Genomic DNA, 22,714 nt, shown 5'->3' with positions numbered 1-22,714 from the left:
AATGTGAAGACTGCGCAAGGGTTGTGGAGACTTTCACTAGGCACGGTGACTATGGTTTCATACGTTTGTTTAGTTGATTTATAAGCATTTTTTGAATGGCGAGATAAATATTTTTCAATAAATAGGAATCAGTGAAATGTGCCTGAAAAACCAAGATATGATGTTGTCCAACATATTTGGGTTCTGTGAATAAAACGGGTTGAGAGCAACATTGGGTATTACAGTACTAATTTTGTGTTGAATTATTATTTACACCGCAACGTAGGTATTGACCAGCTATAAAAAGAGTGTTTTTGTTGACTATTTCAATGTTTCTAATACTGCAGGGAGGGAAATGCCGCAATGGCCCTAAGAGCAGCAGGAAGTGTGTTTTTGGTTCTCTTGCCTATGGCAAGCACAGCTTTTCATGAGTAGCTACGCTCTCTCTTATCATGATCTCTCATCTCTTAAGTATTTCTCTTAGGTAACAGTAAAAAAAAACTTGGTACACACACACAGAGGGAGAGAGTAGCATCATCGGTCAAATGACCTAAAGCATGACAGAGGTAAGTATTATGGATCCCTCCCTGTGTAATCAGCTTTATCAGCTGGTCATTGTTTACAAGGACACTGTATTGACCATGGTCATGTAAGAATGCTCACATTTCTATGCCTCCATTGTCTTTTTTTCAAATCAAGCTTGTTTAATCAATTTGCTCTAAACCCCAGTTGATGGGCTAGTACATGCTCAATATGTCCCAAGAGGTCAGATATAGTACGAGGACAAGATGACATCTACACCTTCCTGAACTCCTGAACCCTGCGCGCCCCTCCCGGGCAGAGAAGGCAACAGGTCTAATCTTGGATACCAAAAAGCTTGTTTGAGGCTGCCTTTATAACGCGTCCACAATGTTTTAAATTTCAAATGACTTGTTAAAATGTATATACTCATCTTGAAATTAACATAACAATCAAAAAGTAGAGCAACAGCAAATGCCTAATTATATCACACGTGTATTTGTTTGCCTCTGTTTTCGATGTTTGGCCCAAATGACAAGTTGATACTGAGGTTTAGCCTATATCTTATAAAACAACGGGAATTTTGTCATTTGAATTTTACGGTCGTTTTATAATTGAAATGTAGATCAGGAATTGAATCATTGAAGTAAGTGTGTCCTGAAGTTGATGGGTCTATTGATCCCCTTGCCACTAGCCTATGTAAATCACCCTTGGGAGTTTCATCAGCAACATGTGACAACGGAGGGCCCTCCAAGCGAGTTTATAAGCTCAGTGGTTGAGGCAAGTGGCTGGTTTGGGATTCACTGCTAATATTGCTTAGTCACAATTAATATAAAATTAATATAATCATTTTGACCTTTATAATAAATTAGAGCAACTGCAATCAAATATGATTAGACTAGCGTTGGAACACGCAAAGAAGCATCCAGGGGTAAGAATACCTACTTTTTTTTTTGTTCTATGGTTTGCCTCAAGTGACTTAGTCGTCTATTGTGTATGTGCTACCAGTTGTTGCTCAATTAAATTATAAAACGACTTAATTGCAGTTTACAACATCAGTTGTCCACACAGACCGGCTGTCATTTGGGTACTTCAAATGAAAAGTTACTTCTCTAAATAAGCCTCACTACTGCATTTTTGGGGGTTGAAAATGTGATTTTTGTCCTCGACGTTGTTGGTGAATGGTTTGTTTAAAAGAGCGGCACAAAACTGTCTATTCGCTTCTGTGTAGCGACAGTGAGATTTAAAGACTGGAGATATGACCAAAATAGTAAGAGAACTTTACCATCTCATAGGCTGCATTAGCCTAGAGGTCCTCAACGCAGATCAGCAAGGATTTACATCGGGTTTCTGTCAAAATGGGAGCTTAGAAACAAGCTCGGTGGATCACGGGAGGTTGGTGGAATGGTATCAAACAGGATGCCATTCCATTTGCTTCGTTCCCGGACACGAACCGTCCTCCCCTCAGCAGCCTCCACTGCCAGGGATGCAAGTTAGCCTAACCACCTTGTACAGCGGGATCAACATTTGGACTGCGTCATAGGATTTGCTACCAGTGTCACGTCTGAGTATAGGCTAGATAGGGCAAACTAGGTCTGCATTTATTTGGCTACATTCACGCAGGCTTGCTAAAGTTATACCAACTTTTTGAGAAGGCAACAGACACGCTTTTTGTTAATGAACTTGTACAACTAATTGGGTCTCATTGTATCTAACGCTGTTGTGCATTATGGTTTCAGTTCCTCCTTAATTAATTAAAGCGCCATCATTAGGCCATGTGTGTCAAGTGAACATTAAGGAAAGCTAGAAAAACTCAAGACATTAGATTTAAGTCAATACAGTTTATCAACGGACTACATTCAGGGCTGCCCAATTCTGGTTGTCAAAAACTTCCGTTTTTTTTTGGTTTCTATCTGGTAGTTAATTGCACTCACCTGGTGTCCCAGGTCTGAATTAGTCCCCGACTAGAAGGGGATGAAAGCCAGAAGCGTTTCGGCCTTTCAGGATCAGATTTGGCAGCCTTAAGTCATAGCTATTTACACTTGATCTATAGCAGGGATGGCAACTCCAGTACCCAGGGCCTGAATTGACACTTTTGCCCCAGCACTAGCAGACACGCCTGACTCTAATCATGATCTCCAGTTTAGAATACAATTTGTTTAATTAGGTGTTTTAGCTAAGGCTGCATGGGTACCGTGTGGCTCAGTTGGTAGAGCATGGTGTTTGCAACGCCAGGGTTGTGGGTTCGATTCCCACGGGGGACCAGTATGGATTATTATTTTTTTTAAATGTATGAAAACGTATGAAATGTATGCCTTCACTACTGTAAGTCGGTCTGGATAAGAGCATCTGCTAAATGACTAAAATGTAATGTAAAATGAAAATGTATGACACCAATCGGGGCCCCTAGGACTGGAGTTGCCCACCCATATAATATGAAAAGGAATTTCCGTGTGTGTGTGACCTAAGGCATGACAGAGCAAAGTCTTATGGATCCCTCCATGTGTAATCAGCTTGATTAGCTGGTCATTGTTTACTGGAAACCTTTTGTCAATACAGTTATCTAAGAATGCTCAGATTTCTATGCCTCATGAATGACATGCTCATGTTATCTCCTTCTCTTCCTACCCTCTCATAGCTCATCCCCCAGTTCCTTGTCATCTTGTTGGGAATAGGAGGAGCCTCCACATATTTGTTCCGTCTTGCAAATGGGCCCCATGTTAAGTAAGACTCATTCACCCTTACTCTCATTCTCTTTTGAATCAATATTGGTTAAACCATTTCTTAATACTATCCAATTAAAACAAAGTAGTGGATCCCCTTTGACATCGTAAAGCCTTGGCTAAATCAGTTCATGATTGACAGCTCTTGGTAATCCCACCTCTTGTGCAGTTCTAGGGCATCAATTTCCAATTCACTACTAAAGGCCTATACCACTGTTGTAAGTGTTTGAAAACTATGCCTGGCTAATGAATAGTTGATCACAGGCAGACTAATACAGTTCCCTCTGATCCCATTTGTCTGTCCTACTTCGGCCTGCTTTGACTGCTGTGTCACTGTACAGCTGGAACAAGAAGAACAACCCTGAGCCCTGGAATCAACTTGACCCTACCTACCAGTACAAGGTACAGTACTGTTTACACTCTAGCACACTTTAGCTCCACAAAGTGAATTAATCACTATCTTAATCGATTCTTGTTTCACGTGACAACAATGTAATAGTAATGCAGCCTATCAATAGTATCAGTTAAGTCAATAATATATTTTTGATCAATATAAGTAGCCAAGAGCATTACTGTGCTTGCCTGGATCATAGACATGCAAATGAATAGAGCAGACTTGGAAGCTCTAACCATGGCATTTGATTGGTAAACTCATGGGTACACTCGCAATGGCTGCCTGTTATTTTGATACAATAATTTCAGTGGGATTTTGGAATGTTCTATCAACTGATGCTGGATTTTCATGGTAATGTAGAATGTTCATTCAAATGATCCTAACTGAATGTAATTTTAGTAATGTTAGTTGAGTTGACAAATCACAGCACAGATTGAAGGGTACACTTTCTGATTTTACTTCCTGGCATGGGTACGCTCAAAACTGCTGCCAGTCCACCCATTATGCCACAACTGACTTGAATGGCGCCACCCTTTCTTTCTATTCATTCTTATTTTTATGGCCTGATTTACATAAATCCTGCCATATTGTCTTCTGCAGTTTTTGGCCATAGACACAGACTACAAGAACCTGAAGAAGGAGGGACCTCAGTTCTGAGTATCTTTCCTCCTGTCCTAATGGCACAAGGTCCAGCCCACCTTACTGCAGTCAATGTAAAAAGCCTTCGGTCATATTGTGCCTATCAGACATGTGCATAGCAGCAGTAACACACATGTTAAACTGCTGTTGTAGTGGGAAAATAAAGTTAACGAAATGTGAACGTTGAAGGCCAGTGCTGAAGGTCCGTCTAACCACTTGCTGACGCCAGCCTGGCGTGTTGATTCAAAATTGTCTTGTTTGATTTGTTTCAATATTTTATAAAGAGCTGTGAATTTTGATTACGTGATTGTACTGTATGAGTTATGGATTTTTTGTTGTTACAGGGAAACTGTTATTCTGTCTGTTTTGACGTGGGGTGACTAGTTTAGAGAATGTGTGTGATGTTTTATGCCTTTTGATTACATGTTTTGGGCCATGCAAAGTGATGTTAATTATAGGCGCGTAGGCCTACTGATATTTGCCGCTCTGGAAATAATACAAGTTTGGTTGAAACCTATGTTAATGGCGACATTGTAAATCAAGCACCTGACAACCTCCAGTTTGTCAGTGTATTTGTATGCTTTTAGACTTACTATTTTGTATTGGTTTTACATTGAAGACTTCTAATATGTAGCCTCTGCCATTTGTATTCTTTATTGCTTAACTGTAATGAACCTGATTACTTTTAATTTTATATTTAGCCTACTGTAGTCCTCATATTTCAATGTTATATTGTATTTTTTTTTGTTGGTCGAACCGATAGTCGTTAAATACACTACACAGCATAAATGCCTGGCTTCTACTGTGCCTTCTCTGATAGACTCATTTAGTACAATGATAGAAATATGATTGTCAGGACCAGCTCAAGATAACGCTCTCCTTCGACAAATGTAGGTGTACTTAGTGTTTCGAGTGGTGATGCAAGCAAGGCTCGCTACCTTGGCTAGGTGATTTACATTTCCTCCTTTTAATGAGTTGAGATCTGTCGGACATTTTCCACCTGACCTAATTAAAGCGCCCCTGGCCCAGCTGAGCAAGTGGCAATAAATTAAAGGACGATTCCGCCAACTCCGTGGGCCTTTCTACAATTTCCGTCTGTTAACAAGCCTTTTTGTGGGGAGAAACTCATTCTGATTGGCTGGGCCTGGCTCACCAGTGGGTGGGCCTATGCCCAGTCATGTGAAAGCCATAGATTAGGGCCTAATTAATTTATTTCAATAGACGTATTTCCCTGTAACTCAGTAAAATTGTTGCGTTTTATATTTTTGTTCAGTATAGATCAAAGCTGAATCAATGTCTTGGAAGATCACTTAATGATTAATTTTCACTGGGCACAGACATCAATTTAACATCTATTCCACATTGGTTCAACGCAATTTCATTTAAATGATGTAGAAACAACGTGAGATTTAACCAGTGTGTGCCCAGTGGGTTAGTATTTTACATAACATAACCAAATATAACAGCATAGTATAACAACACTTAAACCAAAGAACACCATGGAATTTCTTATGAGATTTTAGGATGATGAGCTGAATAGTAAAACAAAATGTCATGTGTCCAAAACTCAACAGCACCACTGGGCTTTGATAAAGATATACAGGAAGGCTATAGGCTATAATTTGTTAACACCATCTGCTGTAATTTGCCCACGAAACAGTAATTCAAGAAGATCTTAATGCATATTCCAATTAAAATGATTGAGATCAAATGATTGGCCTGCTTCACTGGTGAAACGAAGAATTATCCTAATTGTTCATGATTGAGCGTGATGATGCCTTGGCCTCTTTTTGAAATTAGGTTAGCCTAACATGGTGTTTGTCTTTTGAAGGTATTAAAAATACAAATGTTTCTTGAGACAATATGTGTGGGCATAGGCAGACGTTGCATTTTATGTATGGGATGTGCTGTGAAATGTTTGTATTCTCTAAAAATAAGTTCCTTTAGGGGTTCCTCAGATTGCAACACCAGCGGAACCACTAAAGGTGCCCCCAGGAACCTTTTCCCTGATGAACCTTTTAAAAAGGTTCCTCAAATATCTTTCTAGGGTTTTACGGTTCTTGTAGGAACCTTTTATGTCCCATGTATTATATTAATAATGCAAATAACATTGAGTGGCAAACTTGTAAAGTCACAAATTAATTTTATTGACTGAAAGTTAGTCATCAAGTATACCAATCAAAATCCCCATCTTACTGATAAAAAAAGCAATGTTTAGATACATGGAAAATATTTCACAGGGTCAATAATAAGATGCATGTAGAGACGCTAACAAAGCATTAGCACTTTCTAAGTGGTTTCTAATTTGAGTTACAACTGATCTCGCATTACTTTGTGCTCTGGTCTCCCTTATCCCTCACCGCAGCGAAAAGTCTGCCATTCAACATTTGTTGGTAATTTACACCCCCCATCAATTCCCACAACATGCATAGCGTAGTGCACAGTGTAGTACTTTTCACTAATGCTGCATACTAAATATTAAAAAAGAAATGGACTCCCATTGCCAATTCCATGGAGTTGTCCTCAGGCTCCTTAGTGAGTAGCTCCTCTCCATCTAGGAAGACTTGACTGTGGCTCTCATCCACAAAGGGATTCCCATCTATTATTATGGTAGGTGATGGGAACTTGAACCAAATAAAAATAAGATTAAGGTTACTTAAGTCATTTTCAAACAGTAAGTTAACAAATGAGCCCACCTTACACAGTATTACTTGTAACTTTGCATTTCTTTATTTGTCTGCTGGGAAATACATACCCTGTCTGTGACATACAGACGTATGGTACAGCCCACTTGGATCTTTGAGGAAGAGCAAAATGGCTCCAGTGACCTTGAGACCTTCAATTGGAGGGTGTGTAATAAAAAGGCTGGATTAGAATCAATAGAATTAGAATGGCTGCATACTGTAAAGGGTACATGCGAAATGTAATGACGGATTATTGGGACATAGGTTAGCGGAGCAGACTTAGTCAATTACATTCCTAGCGATTGTCTCATTATGCTGCTGGAAATGTGATGGAATAAACAATTTGAGAAGAAAATATCCAAGCCGGCACATTATGGTCTAGGTAGGCACAATGTGGTGTACAAAGGTTATTAGTGTGTGAATTAATGTGAGTAGGAAAATAGAATAATTCTTACATATCCCTTCCAAGTGTGGTCTCTCAACAAGGAGTACTTCAGAATGAGCGCTGTGCAGACATCCATGTATATTTGGGTAGTGGAGTACCTAAATCAAAATAGAAACGTACAAGACTACCTTTAGACTAACAATTAGGTTTGGAATACAAATTATGTTGATTGTTGGAGTTTATTATCAAGTAACAGTGGAGTATGTGCTATGCTATCAGTTGTAGTGGTTATGAAAATATATTATGGAGAGAGTATGGAGGACAGAGACAGGAGTAACAGAACACAATAATTACACTGTAAATACATTAATTCACCATTCAGTTAGTATTGGAAAATATAAAGAAATAACACAGAACACACTATAATCACACTTCAAATACATCAGAAGACTTTACAGAGGCTAACCTGTTTGTCGATCCACAGTGAGCTTTAATATTATCTTGCTTTGGTCTGAACTGCAGAGGACAGAACAGGCCGCCCCAATACACCAACCTGAAAGACATAAATTAGAAACAAACACAACTTAAACATGAGTATTCAAAATCAAATGTATCTAACTAATCTGATCTGTTTAATTTATTCTTATTTTTGTCAAGTTGAACATAACCTACATTGGGTCATCTCTCTCTATGTGTGTGTGTGTGTGTGTGTCTATTTTGTCTGTTTGTGGAGGTTGATACATTGCTCTATACATTTCCAAGCATTATGGGTTATTGTGTGTACATGTATTTAATACATTTTAGAATGAACTCTCCACCACTTAACTGGACAGGGGCAGGATGGAAAGAGAGAAAGTGTATCATGGATTTAAATCTTTTTGTCAAGTTTACAATCCTGGGTTGCAAGTTTAACATAACCTAGATTGGGTCATCTGTGTCTCTGTGTGTGTGTCTTACCTGTTTGTGAAGATTGAGTTTTTCTATGAATGCAGGCCACCCCGACACACCAGCCTGAAAGACATATGCTATACAGTGCATTCAGGAAAGTATTCAGACCCCTTGACTTTTCCCACATTTGCTTACGTTACAGCTTTATTCTAAAATGTATTAAATATATCTACACACTATAACCAATAATGCTTGGAAATGTATTAAAAATAGAAAACAGAAAACCTATTTACATAAGTATTCAGACCCTTTGCTATGAGACTCGAAATTGAGCTCAGGTGCATCCTGTTTCCAGTCATCATCCTTGAGATGTTTGTACAACTTGATTGGAGTCCAACTGTGGTAAATTCAATTGATTGGACATGATTTGGAACGGCACACATTTTGTCAGATGCGCCGAATACAACAGCTGTAGATCTTACTGTGAAATGCTTACTTACAAGCCCTTAACCAACAATGCAGTTCAAGAAATAGACTTAAGAAAATATTTACTAAATAAAGTATAAAATAAAAAGTTACACAAAAATATAACTATGTAAATTGTCCGGGTGGCCATTTTATTAATTGTTCAGCAGTCTTATGGCTTGGGGGTAGAAGCTGTTAAGGAGCCTTTTGGACCTAGACTTGGCACTCTGGTACTGCTTGCCGTGCGGTATCAGAGAGAACAGTCTATGACTTGGGTGACTGGAGTCTTTGAAACATTTTTGGGCCTTCCTCTGACACCGCCTAGTATATAGGTCCTGGATTGCAGGAAGCATGGCCCCAGTAATGTACTGGGCCGTACGCACTACCCTCTAGCGCCTTACGGTCGGATGTTGAGCAGTTGCCATACCAGGTGGTGATGCAACAGGTCAAGATGCTCTCGATGGTGCAGCTGTAGAACTTTTAGAGGATCTGGGGACCCATGCCAAATATTTCCTGTCTCCTGAGGGGGAAAAGGTGTTGTCATGCCCTCTTCACAACTGTCTTGGTGTGTTTGGACCATGATAGTTAGTTGGTGATGTGGACAGCAAGGAATGTGAAACTCTCAACGTGAATGGGGGCCTGTTCGGCCCTCCTTTTCCTGTAGTCCACAATCATCTCCTTTGTCTTGTTCACATTGAGGGAGAGGTTGTTGTCCTGACACCACACTGCCAGCTCTTCGACCCCCTCTCTATAAGCTGGCTCATCGTTATCGGTGATCAGGCCTACCACTGTTGTGTCGTCAGCAAACTTAATGATGGTGTTGGAGTCGTGCTTGGCCCACAGTTGTAGGTGAACAGGGAGTACAGGAAGGGTGGAAAAGGGCAGTGTGGAGTGCGATTGCGTCATCTGTGGATCTGTTGGGGCGGTATGTGAATTGGAGTGGATCTAGGGTTTCCGGGATGATGGTGTTGATTTGAGCCATGACCAGCCTTTAAAAGCACTTCATGGCTACCCACGTGAGTGCTGCTGGGCAGTAGTCATTTAGGCAGGTTACCTTCACTTTCTTGGGCACAGGGACTATGGTGGTCTGCTTGAAACATCTAGGTATTCAGTGGCAACCTGTCATTTTTGTTTTCTTGAGTAAGGCAGCGCCAGAAGGCAGTTGTTTCAGCCTAGCTCAGTGCTTTCTGTGGTGGTGGGGCAAGCCAGCAGAAAATGTCAGTGAAGACACTTGCCAATTGGTCTGCGCATGTTCTGAGTACACGTCCTGGTAATCCGTCTTGCCCCGCAGCCTTGTAAATGTTGACCTGTTTAAAGGTCTTGCTCACATCGGCTACGGAGAGCGTGATCACACAGTTGTCCGGAACAGCTGGTGATCTCATTAATGCTTCAGTGTTGCTTGCATCGAAGCCAGGATAGGCTCACGTCACTGGGCAGCTCGCGGCTGGTTTTCCCTTTGTAATCCGTAATAGTTTGCAAGCCCTGCCACATCCGACGAGCTTCAGAGCCGGTGTAGTAGGATTACATTTTAGTTCTGTATTGACGCTTTGCCTGTTTGATGGTTTGTCTGAGGGCATAGCGGGATTTCTTATAAGCATCCGGATTAGTGTCCTGCTCCTTTAATAAAGCTCTAAACTTTAGCTCGGTGTGGATGTTGCCTGTAATCCATGGCTTCTGGTTGGGATATGTACAGTACCAGTCAAAAGATGAAATCATGTAGTAACCAAAAAGGTGTTGTACAAATGAAAATATATTTGAGATTCTTGAAAGTAGACACCCTTTGCCTTGATGAGGGCTTTGCACACTCTTGGCATTCTCTCAATGAGCTTCATGACAATTCCAGATCATTGCTTCAGTCCAGGACAGCTGCTTTATTTCTGTACATTAGTTTGTTTTCCTTATTAATGTTGTTGTCCCTAACTCATTAGGAAACGTAGTGTGTGATGTATGAACTTAATAACACTTTTTTAAAAACTAGGCCTAATTTCTTTGAAGGTTATTTACACCCTAACACAGTGGTCTGAAACCCCTGGTTTACAAGCCACATCAAGCAAGCAAATCACATTATGCTCGCAAAGTGACATGATCCTATTGGAATACAGCCAGAGTGAGGTTATCCAACAATTTGAACTTTTAATAACCCGCAACCTGCATTGAAAAAAACTGCTGGGATAGTGAAGATGGATTATTGAGACTACCTAAATCATATAAACTAGAACAGCCATCTCAGTAATCTCCAGTGGACATATAAACATAACTGGCACTATAGAATCTGTATGCATGGCATAAATCCATGACTGTTGCATTTAACATGCCACCCACATAGACCTACACATAATAAACCATAGGCCAATACAGTGCATTCAGGAAAGTGTACAGACCCCTTGACTTTTTCCACATTTTGGTTCCGTTACAGCCTTATTCTAAAATGGATGAAATCATTTTTTACCCTCATCGATCTGCACACAATATCCCATAATAACATAGCAAAAACAGGTTTTTAAACATTTTAGCAAATTTATACAAAATGTAAAACAAATACCTTATTTACATAAGTATTCAGACCCTTTGCTATGAGACTCAAAATTAAGCTCAGGCGCATCCTGCTTCCATTGATCATCCTTGAGATGTTTCTACAACCTGACTGGAGTCCATCTGTGGTAAATTCAATTGATTGGACATGATTTGGAAAGGTACACACCTGTCTATATAAGGTCCCACAGTGCATGTCAGAGCAAAAACCAAGCCATGAGGTCAAAGGAATTGTCCGTAGAGCTGCGAGAAAGGATTGTGTCGAGGCACAGATCTGGGGAATGGTACCAAAACATTTCTGCAGCATTGAAGGTCCCCAAGAACACAGTGGCCTCAATCATTCTTAAATGGAAAAAGTTTGGAAACACCAAGACTCTTCCTAGAGCTGGCCGCCCGGCCAAATTTAGCAATTGGGGGAGAAGGGCCTTGGTCAGGGAGGTGACCAAGAACCCTATGGTCACTCTGACAGAGCTCCAGAGTTCCTCTGTGGAGTTGGGGGAACCTTCCAGAAGGACAACCATCTCTGCATCACTCCACGATCAGGCCCTTATGGTAGAGTGGCCAGATGGAAGCCACTCCTCAGTAAAAGGCACATGACAGCCCACTTGGAGTTTGCTAAAAGGCACCTAAAGGACTCTCAGACCATGAGAAACAAGTTTCTCTGGTCTGTTGAAACCAAGATTGAACTCTTTGGCCTGAATGCCATGCTTCACGTCTGGAGGAAACTTGGCACCATCCCTATGATGAAGCATGGTGGTGGCAGAATCGTGCCGTAGGGATGTTTTTCAGTGGCAGGGACTGGGAGACTAGTCAGGATCGAGGGAAAGATGAATGGAACAAAGTACAGAAAGGTCCTTGATGAAAACCTGCTCCAGAGCGGTCAGGACCTCAGATTGGGGCGAAGGTTCACCTGCCAACAGGATAATGACCCTAAGCACACAGCTAAGACAAAGCAGGAGTGGCTTAGGGACAAGTCTCTGAATGTCCTTGAGTGGCCCAGCCAGAGCCCAGACTTGAACCCAATCGAACATCTCTGGAGAGACCTGAAAATAGCTGTGAAGTGACGCTCCCTATCCAACCTGACAGCTTGAGAGGATCTGTAGAGAAGAATAGGAGAAATTCCCCAAATACATGTGTACCAAGCTTGTAGCGTCATACCCAAGAAGACTTGAGGCTGTAATCGCTGCCAAAGGTACTTCAACAAAGTACCCAGTAAAGGGCCTGAATACTTTTGTAAATGTGATATTTTTGTTTTTTATGTTTAATCAATTAGTAGAAATGTCTAAAAACCTGTTTTTTTTTATTTGTCATTATGGGATATTGTGTGTAGCTTGATGAGGGGGAAAACATGAATTTAATCCATTTTAGAATAAGGATGTAAATTAACAAAATGTGGAAAAAGTCAGTGGTCTGAATACTTTCCGAATGCACTGTAATGAATAGACTATGAGACTAGAACATAATGCCTTGATTTAACAGTAATAATCACAATAGGCAGCCATAGCCTATATATACTAGAACGGTGGACACCAAGCCTTTCAAATCAAATCAAATTATTTTTATTTTATTTGTATTTATTTTCGTTAACCTTCATTTAACTAGGCAAGTCAGTTAAGAACAAATTCTTATTTACAATGATGGCCTACACCGGCCAAACCTGGACAATCTGGGTCAATTGTGCGCTGCCCTATGCGCCTCCCAATCATGGCCGGTTGTGATACAGCCTGGATACGAACCAAGGTCTGTAGTGACGCCTCAAGCACTGAGATGCAGTGCCTTAGACTGCTGCGCCACTCTTAGTCGAGATCATTTTGAGTCGAAAAGTGCAGTTCTCTGCTGGGCCTACAATGTATTGTGTGATTTCAATTAAATGATAAATAGACTGATTATAGGGCCTAACTCTAGTGCATGGGAGGAGAAGCACAGGCTAAAGTTATATTTCCAATTCCTAAAAATGGTAGGCTATTTACATTGATTGGAAATTGTTAAGGGATTTATATGTTTGAATGTAATGATTAAATAATTCTACCCTGAAACTTAACTAGTAGTGATATGGTCTATATAGCATGTAGAATGAGTAACTAAAGGGTTAAGCATAAGTCTAACTAGGTTGGACTAGGATAAGAGAGGAATGGGTGTCTGTGTGTTTAAGTAAACACCAAGAACTGTTAAACTGTGGTTGACCTGCCCTAGCTTGAACTCTGAGGGTTTAAGATATGAGAGGGAGTACCCCTCAAGGTTTCCCTAATCTCAGAGGAATGAAACTGTCGGCTGGGTAATGATGTACAGTGTTAAGAGATCTGTGGCCTTAATGTTTGTGGGTATGTGTGTGCGTAAATAAGGAGTGAATTATAAAAATGATGTCTCTGTACAATGGACTTCAGAACGTTCTCGTGAATAAACACTTCTGATTCTTGTAAGCTGGGCCTCCGTCTGTTTCATTCAACCAGAATCTTACACATTCTGGGTGTGTGACTGAGTATTTTAATTGAAGTTAACATTGAGAACATAATTCTCATAACAGAAATAAATATTGTTTCATACATCTGCTTATTTCCATATATAAAAAGAGAGGACCGATTTTTTTCAGTGTAGGCCTACCCTTTATTATAATTAACGTAGAGTCCCTTATTTCTAAACTCGAGTCTCAAGCTAAGCTATATGATAACTCTGGTAATAGGTCAGTTGTTATATTTAGCCATACTTTTTTATTTTTTTTAATGAACATTTATTTAAATAGGCAAGTCAGTTAAGAAAAAATTCTTATTTACAATGACGGCCTAGGAACAGTGGGTTAACTGCCTTGTTCAGGAGCAGAATGACAGATTTTATCCTTGTCAGCTCGGGGATCCGATCTAGCAACCTTTTGGGTTACTGGCCCAACACTAACCACTAGGCTACCTGCCGCCCTGATACTTGTGAGGCACATCGGAGCATAAATTGAAATAACTTGTTTTTTTATGTCACTGGACTGATAATCATGTCTCAGCGGAGGGAGGGAGAGCGTTTGCGTTCAAGTGGAGAAACATGTTTCATGATTTCTAAAAGTGTTGAAATAAAACATTGTTGTAATGCTGTAGTGTTGTCTCTTAATGTACTGAAACTGTCTTTAAGGCCCTCGATTAGGTCAATGCAATCAGTGTTTGATATAGAGGGGGACTGGAGGCCCATCATGGCCAAATCCCTGATATCAAATAACTTAGAATATTGTCCAACATCCTTTTCAATACACAGTCTCTTGGAAAAATGTTACAGTGAGCTTTGTTTGGCCATTTCACTTGTTTTTGCTAGCCAAGTTGACTAGTGAGTATTAGCTAGCTAGCTAACAGTGACTAGCCTACACAGTGTAGCCTAGCCTACACAGCGATAGCTGCTGTTTACTGAACATGGTATCAGTGCACATGTTTATTTTTACAATATGTTTTTATAGTTTTTTTCCCTGTAAATAATCAAGCATAATTCAAATTCATTAAATATGCCTACATGAAATGGATTTTACGTACAGCACTAGATTTTGTGAAAGATGTCGTTGAGTATCCTGAAAGGCATCTGCAAAATAAAATGTATTATTATTACTATTTATTAGTAATATGTCAGTATATATCCCTTTTGTTTTTCCACCCTCCTCCGTACTGTTTACTATGAATTCTATCTGATGGCCGGTGGTTGACTTGGAATGAAATAGGTGCCGGTACTCATTTTGGGTGCGGGTACTCATTTTGGGTGCATGTACCGTTTATAATTAGATGCAGGATCTCCTCAATAGTTTTGCGCTAATATTCTGTAGGAGGTGGCAGGAAGCCTAGGGGTTAAGAGCGTTCCTCCTGTAAGTCGCTATGGATAAGAGTGTACACGAAATATAAATGTAAAATGAGATGCAGGAACTAAAGCGGAAGAAAATTTGAGGTGCCATATTTAGTTCCGGTGAGCTCCTGACCAAGTCAAGTACTGTGCTTAGACAAAAAGACAAATAATGTCCCATTTGGAACACTCACAAGTAGAGCATCATTTATATACAGTTCAAGTATAGTTTTGGCAAGTCGGTTAGGACATCTACTTTGTGCATGACACAAGTCATTTTTCCAACAATTGTTTACAGACAGATTATTTCACTTATAATTCACTGTATCAGTGAAGATGCTGGAGGAAACAGGTACAAAAGTATCTATATCCGCAATAAAAACGAGTCCTATATCGACAGAACCTGAATGGCCGCTCAGCAAGGAAGAAGCCACTGTTCCAAAACCGCCATAAAAAAAGCCAGACTACGGTTTGCAACTGCACATGGGGACAAAGATCGTACTCTTTGGAGAAATGTCCTCTGGTCTGATGAAACAAAAATAGAACTGTTTGGCCATAATGACCATTGTTATGTTTGGAGGAAAAAGGGGGAGGCTTGCAAGCCGAAGAACGCCTTCCCAACCGTGAAGCACGGGGGTGGCAGCATCATGTTGTGGGGGTGCTTTGCAGCAGGAGGGACTGGTGCACTTCACAAAATGAAGGAAAATGATGTAGATATATTGAAGCAACATCTCAAGTCATCAGTCAGGAAGTTAAAGATTGGTTGCAAATGGGTCTTCCAAATGGACAATGACCCCAAGAATACTTCCAAAGTTGTGGCAAAATGGCTTAAGGACAACAAGGCCAATGTATTGGAGTGCCAGCACAAAGCCATGACCTCAATCCTATAGAAAATTAGTGGGCAGAACTGAAAAAGCGTGTGCGAACAAGGAGGCCTACAAACCTGACTCAGTTACACCAGCTCTGTCAGGAGAAATGGGCCAAAATTCACCCAACTTATTGTGGGAAGCTTGTGGAAGGCTACCTGTGAAGTTTGACCCAAGTTAAACAATTTAAAGGCAATGCTACCAAATACTAATTGAGTGTATGTAAACTTCTGACCCACTGGGAATGTGATGAAAGAAATAAAAGCTGTAATAAATCATTCTTTCTCCTATTATTCTGACATTTCACATTCTTAAAATAAAGTGGTGATCCTAACTGACCTAAGACAGAGAATTCTTACTAGTATTAAATGTCAGGAATTGTGAAAAACTCAGAAATATCCTCTCACTGTCAACTGCGTTTATTTTCAGCAAACTTAACATGTGTAAATATTTGTATGAACATAACAAGATTCAACAACTGAGACATAAACTGAACAAGTTCCACAGACATGTGACTAACAGAAATGGAATAATGTGTACCTGAACAAAGGGACACATTATTAACTGCTGCTGTGCATCTCCTCCTCATGGACTGCACCAGATTTACCAGCTCTGGCTGTGAGATGTTACCCCACTCTTCCACCAAGTCACCTGCAAGTTCCCGGACATTTCTGGGGAGAATGGCCCTAGCCCTCACCATCCGATCCAACAGGTTCCAGACGTGCTCAATGGGATTGAGATCTGGGCTCTTCGCTGGCCATGGCAGACCACTGACATTCCTGTCTTGCAGGAAATCATGCACAGAATGTGCAGTATGGCTGGTGACATTGTCATGCTGGAGGGTCATGTCAGGATGAGCCTGCAGGAAGGGTACCACATTAGGGAGGAGGATGTCTTCCCTGTAACGCACAGCGTTGTGATTGCCTGCAATGACAACAAGCTCAGTCCAATGATGCTGTGACACAACGCCCCAGATCATGACGGACCCTCCACCTCCAAATCGATCCCGCTCCAGAGTACAGGCCTCGGTGTAATGCTCATTCCTTTGACGATAAACGCGAATCCGACCACCCCTGGTGAGACAAAACTGCGACTCATCAATGAAGAGCACTTTTTGCCAGTCCTGTCTGGTCCAGCGACGGTGGGTTTGTGCCCCATAGCGACGTTGTTGCCGGTGATGTGGGGGTGTGGACCTGCATTACAACAGGCCTACAAGCCCTCAGTCCAGCCTCTCTCAGCCTATTGCGGACAGTCTGAGCACTGATGGAGGGATGGTGCGTTCCTGGTGTAACTCGGGCAGTTGTTGTTGCCATCCTTTACCTGTTGTCTTGGTAAATTGCTAGATTATGTTATAATGCTTGTATTGCATTATAATGGTTGTTTTATTCGACAGAATAGAGTATTCTGTTAACTATTGTGTGTGTGTGTGTGTGTGTGTGTGTGTGTGTGTGTGTGTGTGTGTGTGTGGTGTGTGTGTGTTTTACTGAGGATGGGCCTTTATGAGATAGCACTGACAGAGGAGATTTACGATGTCTTTGGTTAATAAAGCCTAAAGAGCATTCCAGGGAACATGAGCTAATGGTTCTGTTCTATACCGTACCAGGGAGGGACGGTTCCAGTTTGGAGTAGGAGGACCAGAAACTGGTCTATACAATGAACACTGTTGATACAGCAGTTGCTGTCTGCTGTGTTTTATAGATATCTTTCATACAAATCTTAACCTTGTGACCATTCTATGTATCTGTGGTTCGTCATGCACGTTGAGAGGGGTGCATCTTGGCTATAAAAGATCTTTGTACTTTGTGTTGTAACTTTCAATGGTTCATTAGAGATAGCGCATCACTGAAAGTCATTGCTAATACAAAGCTATGAATTATTAAAAATGTAGTTTAAGTATAACTCTGACTGGTGTGTGAAGTTTGTTTCTCCTCATTTGGTAATACAGAAATTAGCCACCGCACTGTCCCGCAGGTGTGATGTTCGGATGTACTGATCCTGTGCAGGTGTTGTTACACGTGGTCCTGAAAAAGGGACATTTCTTTTTTTGGCTGAGTTTGTATACAGTACCAGTCAAAAGTATGGACACAACTACTCATTCAAGGGTTTTTCTTTATTTTTAATATTTTCTACATTGCAGAAGAAGACATCAAAACTATGAAATAACACACATGGAATCATGAGGTAACAAAAAATGTGTTAAACAAATCAAAATATATTTTATCTTTTAGATTCTTCAAAGTAGCCAACCTTTGCCTTGATGACAGCTTTGCACACTCTTGGCATTCTCTCAACCAGCTTCATCAGGAATGCTTTTCCAACAGTCTTGAAGAAGCTCCCACATATGCTGAGCACTTGTTGGGTGCTTTCCTTCACTGTGCGGTCCAACTCATCCCAAACCATCTCAATTGGGTTGAGGTCAGGTGATGGTGGAGGCCAGGCCATCTCATGCAGCACTCCATCACTCTCCTTCTTGGTCAAATATCCCTTACACAGCCTGGAGGTGTGTTTTGGGTCAATGTCCTGTGGAAAAGCAAATGATAGTCCCACTTATCGCAAACCAGGTGGGATGGTGTATCGCTGCAGAATGCTGTGGTAGCCATGCAGAAATGTATTTATCAGTTTCCACATGATCCTAAAAATACAATTAAGAGTAATGAGTGTTAATGAGGAATTGACAAAGACATTATTCAAATGATGGGATGATGCCACGAGCTCATGAAAATGTATTAAAAGATAGTTAATCTCATCGATCCATTATCCACTCCAAAAGACATTGGATACAGTCTCTTTGTTCTTGCCCCGAGCCGTTGTGGCCCAGGAGTGTGTAATTGGTAGGTTGATTGTAACATATAGTTGGAGAGTATAGACTGTGCTGCACTAAGTGCTCATGTAAATGGTGACTGTCAGACACAGCTGAGTGTGAAGTCAGCTTGGCTCCATGGCCTCTGCTGCAGCCATCTGTTATCTGTTTCATAGTTGTCAGCTACAGAAATATTACAGCAGCCAAGAGCAACACACATGTACGCACACACGTACGCACGCACACACACACATTTGTGATTTAGAAAAACGACATTGAAGGAGTTCTTGGCGATTTCGTGATCAGTGATCAAGATTAGGAAACAGATAAACTCATGGCCGTGGCATAATATGTCTCTTTTCTTTAAATTGGAACTGGCAACATTCCACCTCAATTATTTTCAGGCTTAAATAGAAAGGGAATAGTGTTCCTCAATTATCTTTGGATGAATCATTTATAATGACACTTACTGAGCTAGAAAGTCTACCACCTATTGACGTGTTCCATAAAAATCCATAAATACTAATAAACACATCAGTTATGAGGATTTTCTATCAATCCAATATTTCTGAGATTAAGTACACAACGGTGGGTTGTAACGTCTGCTACTGTGTACTATATGCCAAGCCCACAGGACCAATATTATACTGCATAGCATGATCCCAATCCCATCCATTGATGGCTAATATGATATATCCTTACTATATACCCAGCACATCTCACTGTATATTAGCCTACACTTCATCAACGTATAGTATAGCTTTAACTACATTGTGTTTTGGGTCATTGTCCTGTTGAAAAACAAATGATAGTCCCACAAAGCGCAAACCAGGTGGGATTACGTATCGCTGCAGAATGGTGTGGTAGCCATGCTGGTTAAGTGTGCCTTGAATTCTAAATAAATCACAGAGTGTCACAAGCAAAGCACCCCCACACCATCACACCACCTCCTCCGTGCTTCACAGTGGAAATCACAAATGCGAAGATCCTCCATTCACCTACTCTGTCTCACAAAGACACGGCGGTTCAAACCAAAAATCTCAAATTTGGACTCATCAGACCAAAGGACAGATTTCCACCGGTCTAATGTCCATTGCTTGTGTTTCTTGGCCTAAGCAAGTCTCTTCTTCTTATTGGTGTCCTTTAGTAGTGGTTTCTTTGCAGCAATTCAACCATTGAGGCCTGATTCACGCAGTCTCCTCTAAACAGTTGATGTTGAGACGTGTCTGTTACTTTAAATCTGTGAAGCATTCATTTGGGCTGCAATCTGAGGTGCACTTAAGACTAATGAATTTATTCTCTGCTGCAGAGGTTACTCTGGGTCTTCTTTTTCTGTGGCGGTCCTCATGAGAGCCAGTTTCATCATAGTGCTAGATGGTTTTTGCGACTGCACTTGAAGAAACGTTCAAAATTCTTGAAATGTTCCGCTTTGACTGACCTTCATGTCTTAAATTCATTAACTGTTGTTTCTCTTTTTGTAACCTTGATGAAGTAAATTAGATAGAAATTGATTGATCAGTTTCCACATGATCCTAAAAATACAATTAAGAGTAATGAGTGTTAATGAGGAATTGACAGACATTATTAAAATGATGGGATGATGCCACGAGCTCATGAAAATTTATAAAAAGATAGTTAATCTCATCGATCCATTATCCACTCCAAAAGACATTGGATACAGTCTCGTTGTTCTTGCCCCGAGCCGTTGTGGCCCAGGAGTGTTTAATTGGTAGGTTGATTGTAACATATAGTTGGAGAGTATAGACTGTGCTGCACTAAGTGCTCATGTAAATGGTGACTGTCAGACACAGCTGAGTGTGAAGTCAGCTTGGCTCCATGGCCTCTGCTGCAGCCATCTGTTATCTGTTTCATAGTTGTCAGCTACAGAAATATTACAGCAGCCAAGAGCAACACACATGTACGCACGCACACACACACATTTGTGATTTAGAAAAACGACATTGAAGGAGTTCTTGGCGATTTTGTGATCAGTGATCAAGATTAGGAAACAGATCAACTCATGGCAATGGCATAATATGTCTCTTTTCTTCTTTCAAAGTTCTTGAAATTTTCCGGATTGACTGACCTTCATGTCTTAAAGTAATGATGGACTGTCGTTTCTCTTTGCTTATTTCAGCTGTTCTTGCCATAATTTGGACTTGGTCTTTTACCAAATAGGGCTATCTGATTGGCTCAAACACATTCAGAAGGAAAGAAATTCCACAAAGGAACTTTTAACAAGGCACACCTGTTCATTGAAATGCATTCCAGGTGACTATCTCATGAAGCTGGGTGAGAGAATGCCAAGAGTGTGCAAAGCTGTCAGCAAGGCAAAGGGTGGTTACTTTGAAGAATCTGAAATATAAAGTGTATCTTGAATGGTTTAACACTTTTTTTGTTACTTTGTGATTCCATATGTTTTATTTCATCGTTTTGATGTCTTCACTATTTTTCTACAATGTAGAAAATAGTACAAATTATGAAAAACCCTTGAATGAGTAGGTGTGTCCAAACTGTTGACTGGTATTGTGTGTATACAGTGCCTTGCGAAAGTATTTGGCCCCCTTGAACTTTTCGACCTTTTGCCACATTTCAGGCTTCAAACATAAAGATATAAAACTGTAATTTTTTGTGAAGAATCAACAACAAGTGGGACACAATCATGAAGTGGAACGAAATTTATTGGATATTTCAAACTTTTTTAACAAATAAAAAACTGAAAAATTGGGCGTGCAAAATTATTCAGCCCCCTTAAGTTAATACTTTGTAGCGCCACCTTTTGCTGCGATTACAGCTGTAAGTTGCTTGGGGTATGTCTCTATCAGTTTTGCACATCGAGAGACTGACATTTTTGCCCATTCCTCCTTGCAAAACAGCTCGAGCTCAGTGAGGTTGGATGGAGAGTGTTTGTGAACAGCAGTTTTCAGTTCTTTCCACAGATTCTCGATTGGATTCAGGTCTGGACTTTGACTTGGCCATTCTAACACCTGGATATGTTTATTTGTGAACCATTCCATTGTAGATTTTGCTTTATGTTTTGGATCATTGCCTTGTTGGAAGACAAATCTCCGTCCCAGTCTCAGGTCTTTTGCAGACTCCATCAGGTTTTCTTCCAGAATGGTCCTGTATTTGGCTCCATCCATCTTCCCATCAATTTTAACCATCTTCCCTGCCCCTGCTGAAGAAAAGCAGGCCCAAACCATGATGCTGCCACCACCATGTTTGACAGTGGGGATGGTGTGTTCAGGGTGATGAGCTGTGTTGCTTTTACGCCAAACATAACGTTTTGCATTGTTGCCAAAAAGTTCGATTTTGGTTTCATCTGACCAGAGCACCTTCTTCCACATGTTTGGTGTGTCTCCCAGGTGGCTAGTGGCAAACTTTAAATGACACTTTTTATGGATATCTTTAAGAAATGGCTTTCTTCTTGCCACTCTTCCATAAAGGCCAGATTTGTGCAGTATACGACTGATTGTTGTCCTATGGACAGAGTCTCCCACCTCAGCTGTAGATCTCTGCAGTTCATCCAGAGTGATCATGGGCCTCTTGGCTGCATCTCTGATCAGTCTTCTCCTTGTATGAGCTGAAAGTTTAGAGGGATGGCCGGGTCTTCGTAGATTTGCAGTGGTCTGATACTCCTTCCATTTCAATATTATCGCTTGCACAGTGCTCCTTGGGATGTTTAAAGCTTGGGAAATCTTTTTGTATCCAAATCCGGCTTTAAACTTCTCCACAACAGTATCTCGGACCTGCCTGGTGTGTTCCTTGTTCTTCATGATGCTCTCTGCGCTTTAAACGGACCTCTGAGACTATCACAGAGCAGGTGCATTTATACGGAGACTTGATTACACACAGGTGGATTCTATTTATCATCATTAGTCATTTAGGTCAACATTGGATCATTCAGAGATCCTCACTGAACTTCTGGAGAGAGTTTGCTGCACTGAAAGTAAAGGGGCTGAATAATTTTGCACGGCCAATTTTTCAGTTTTGTATTTGTTAAAAAAGTTTGAAATATCCAATAAATTTCGTTCCACTT

At 40.7% G+C, this 22,714-nt stretch overlaps 1 protein-coding gene across 1 annotated transcript; it reads left to right on the top strand.

Annotated features, from left to right (window-relative positions):
* Positions 1 to 1,241: 1,241 nt before the first annotated feature.
* Positions 1,242 to 5,965, top strand: LOC106571957 (cytochrome c oxidase hypoxia associated subunit FA4L2). Its single transcript, XM_014145569.3, has 4 exons — positions 1,242 to 1,429; positions 3,137 to 3,222; positions 3,563 to 3,623; positions 4,216 to 5,965. The coding sequence occupies exons 1-4, from the start codon at positions 1,388 to 1,390 to the stop codon at positions 4,270 to 4,272; spliced, it is 246 nt and encodes an 81-aa protein (XP_014001044.1). The 5' UTR covers positions 1,242 to 1,387; the 3' UTR covers positions 4,273 to 5,965.
* The last annotated feature ends 16,749 nt before the right edge of the window (positions 5,966 to 22,714 follow it).

This window comes from Salmo salar, chromosome 15, assembly GCF_965601325.2.
Source record: "Salmo salar chromosome 15, fSalSal1, whole genome shotgun sequence".
NCBI classification, from domain to species: Eukaryota; Metazoa; Chordata; class Actinopteri; order Salmoniformes; family Salmonidae; genus Salmo; species Salmo salar.
The sequence above is the reverse complement of the archived record's forward strand: the minus strand, read 5'-3'. Positions and strand labels throughout refer to the sequence as shown.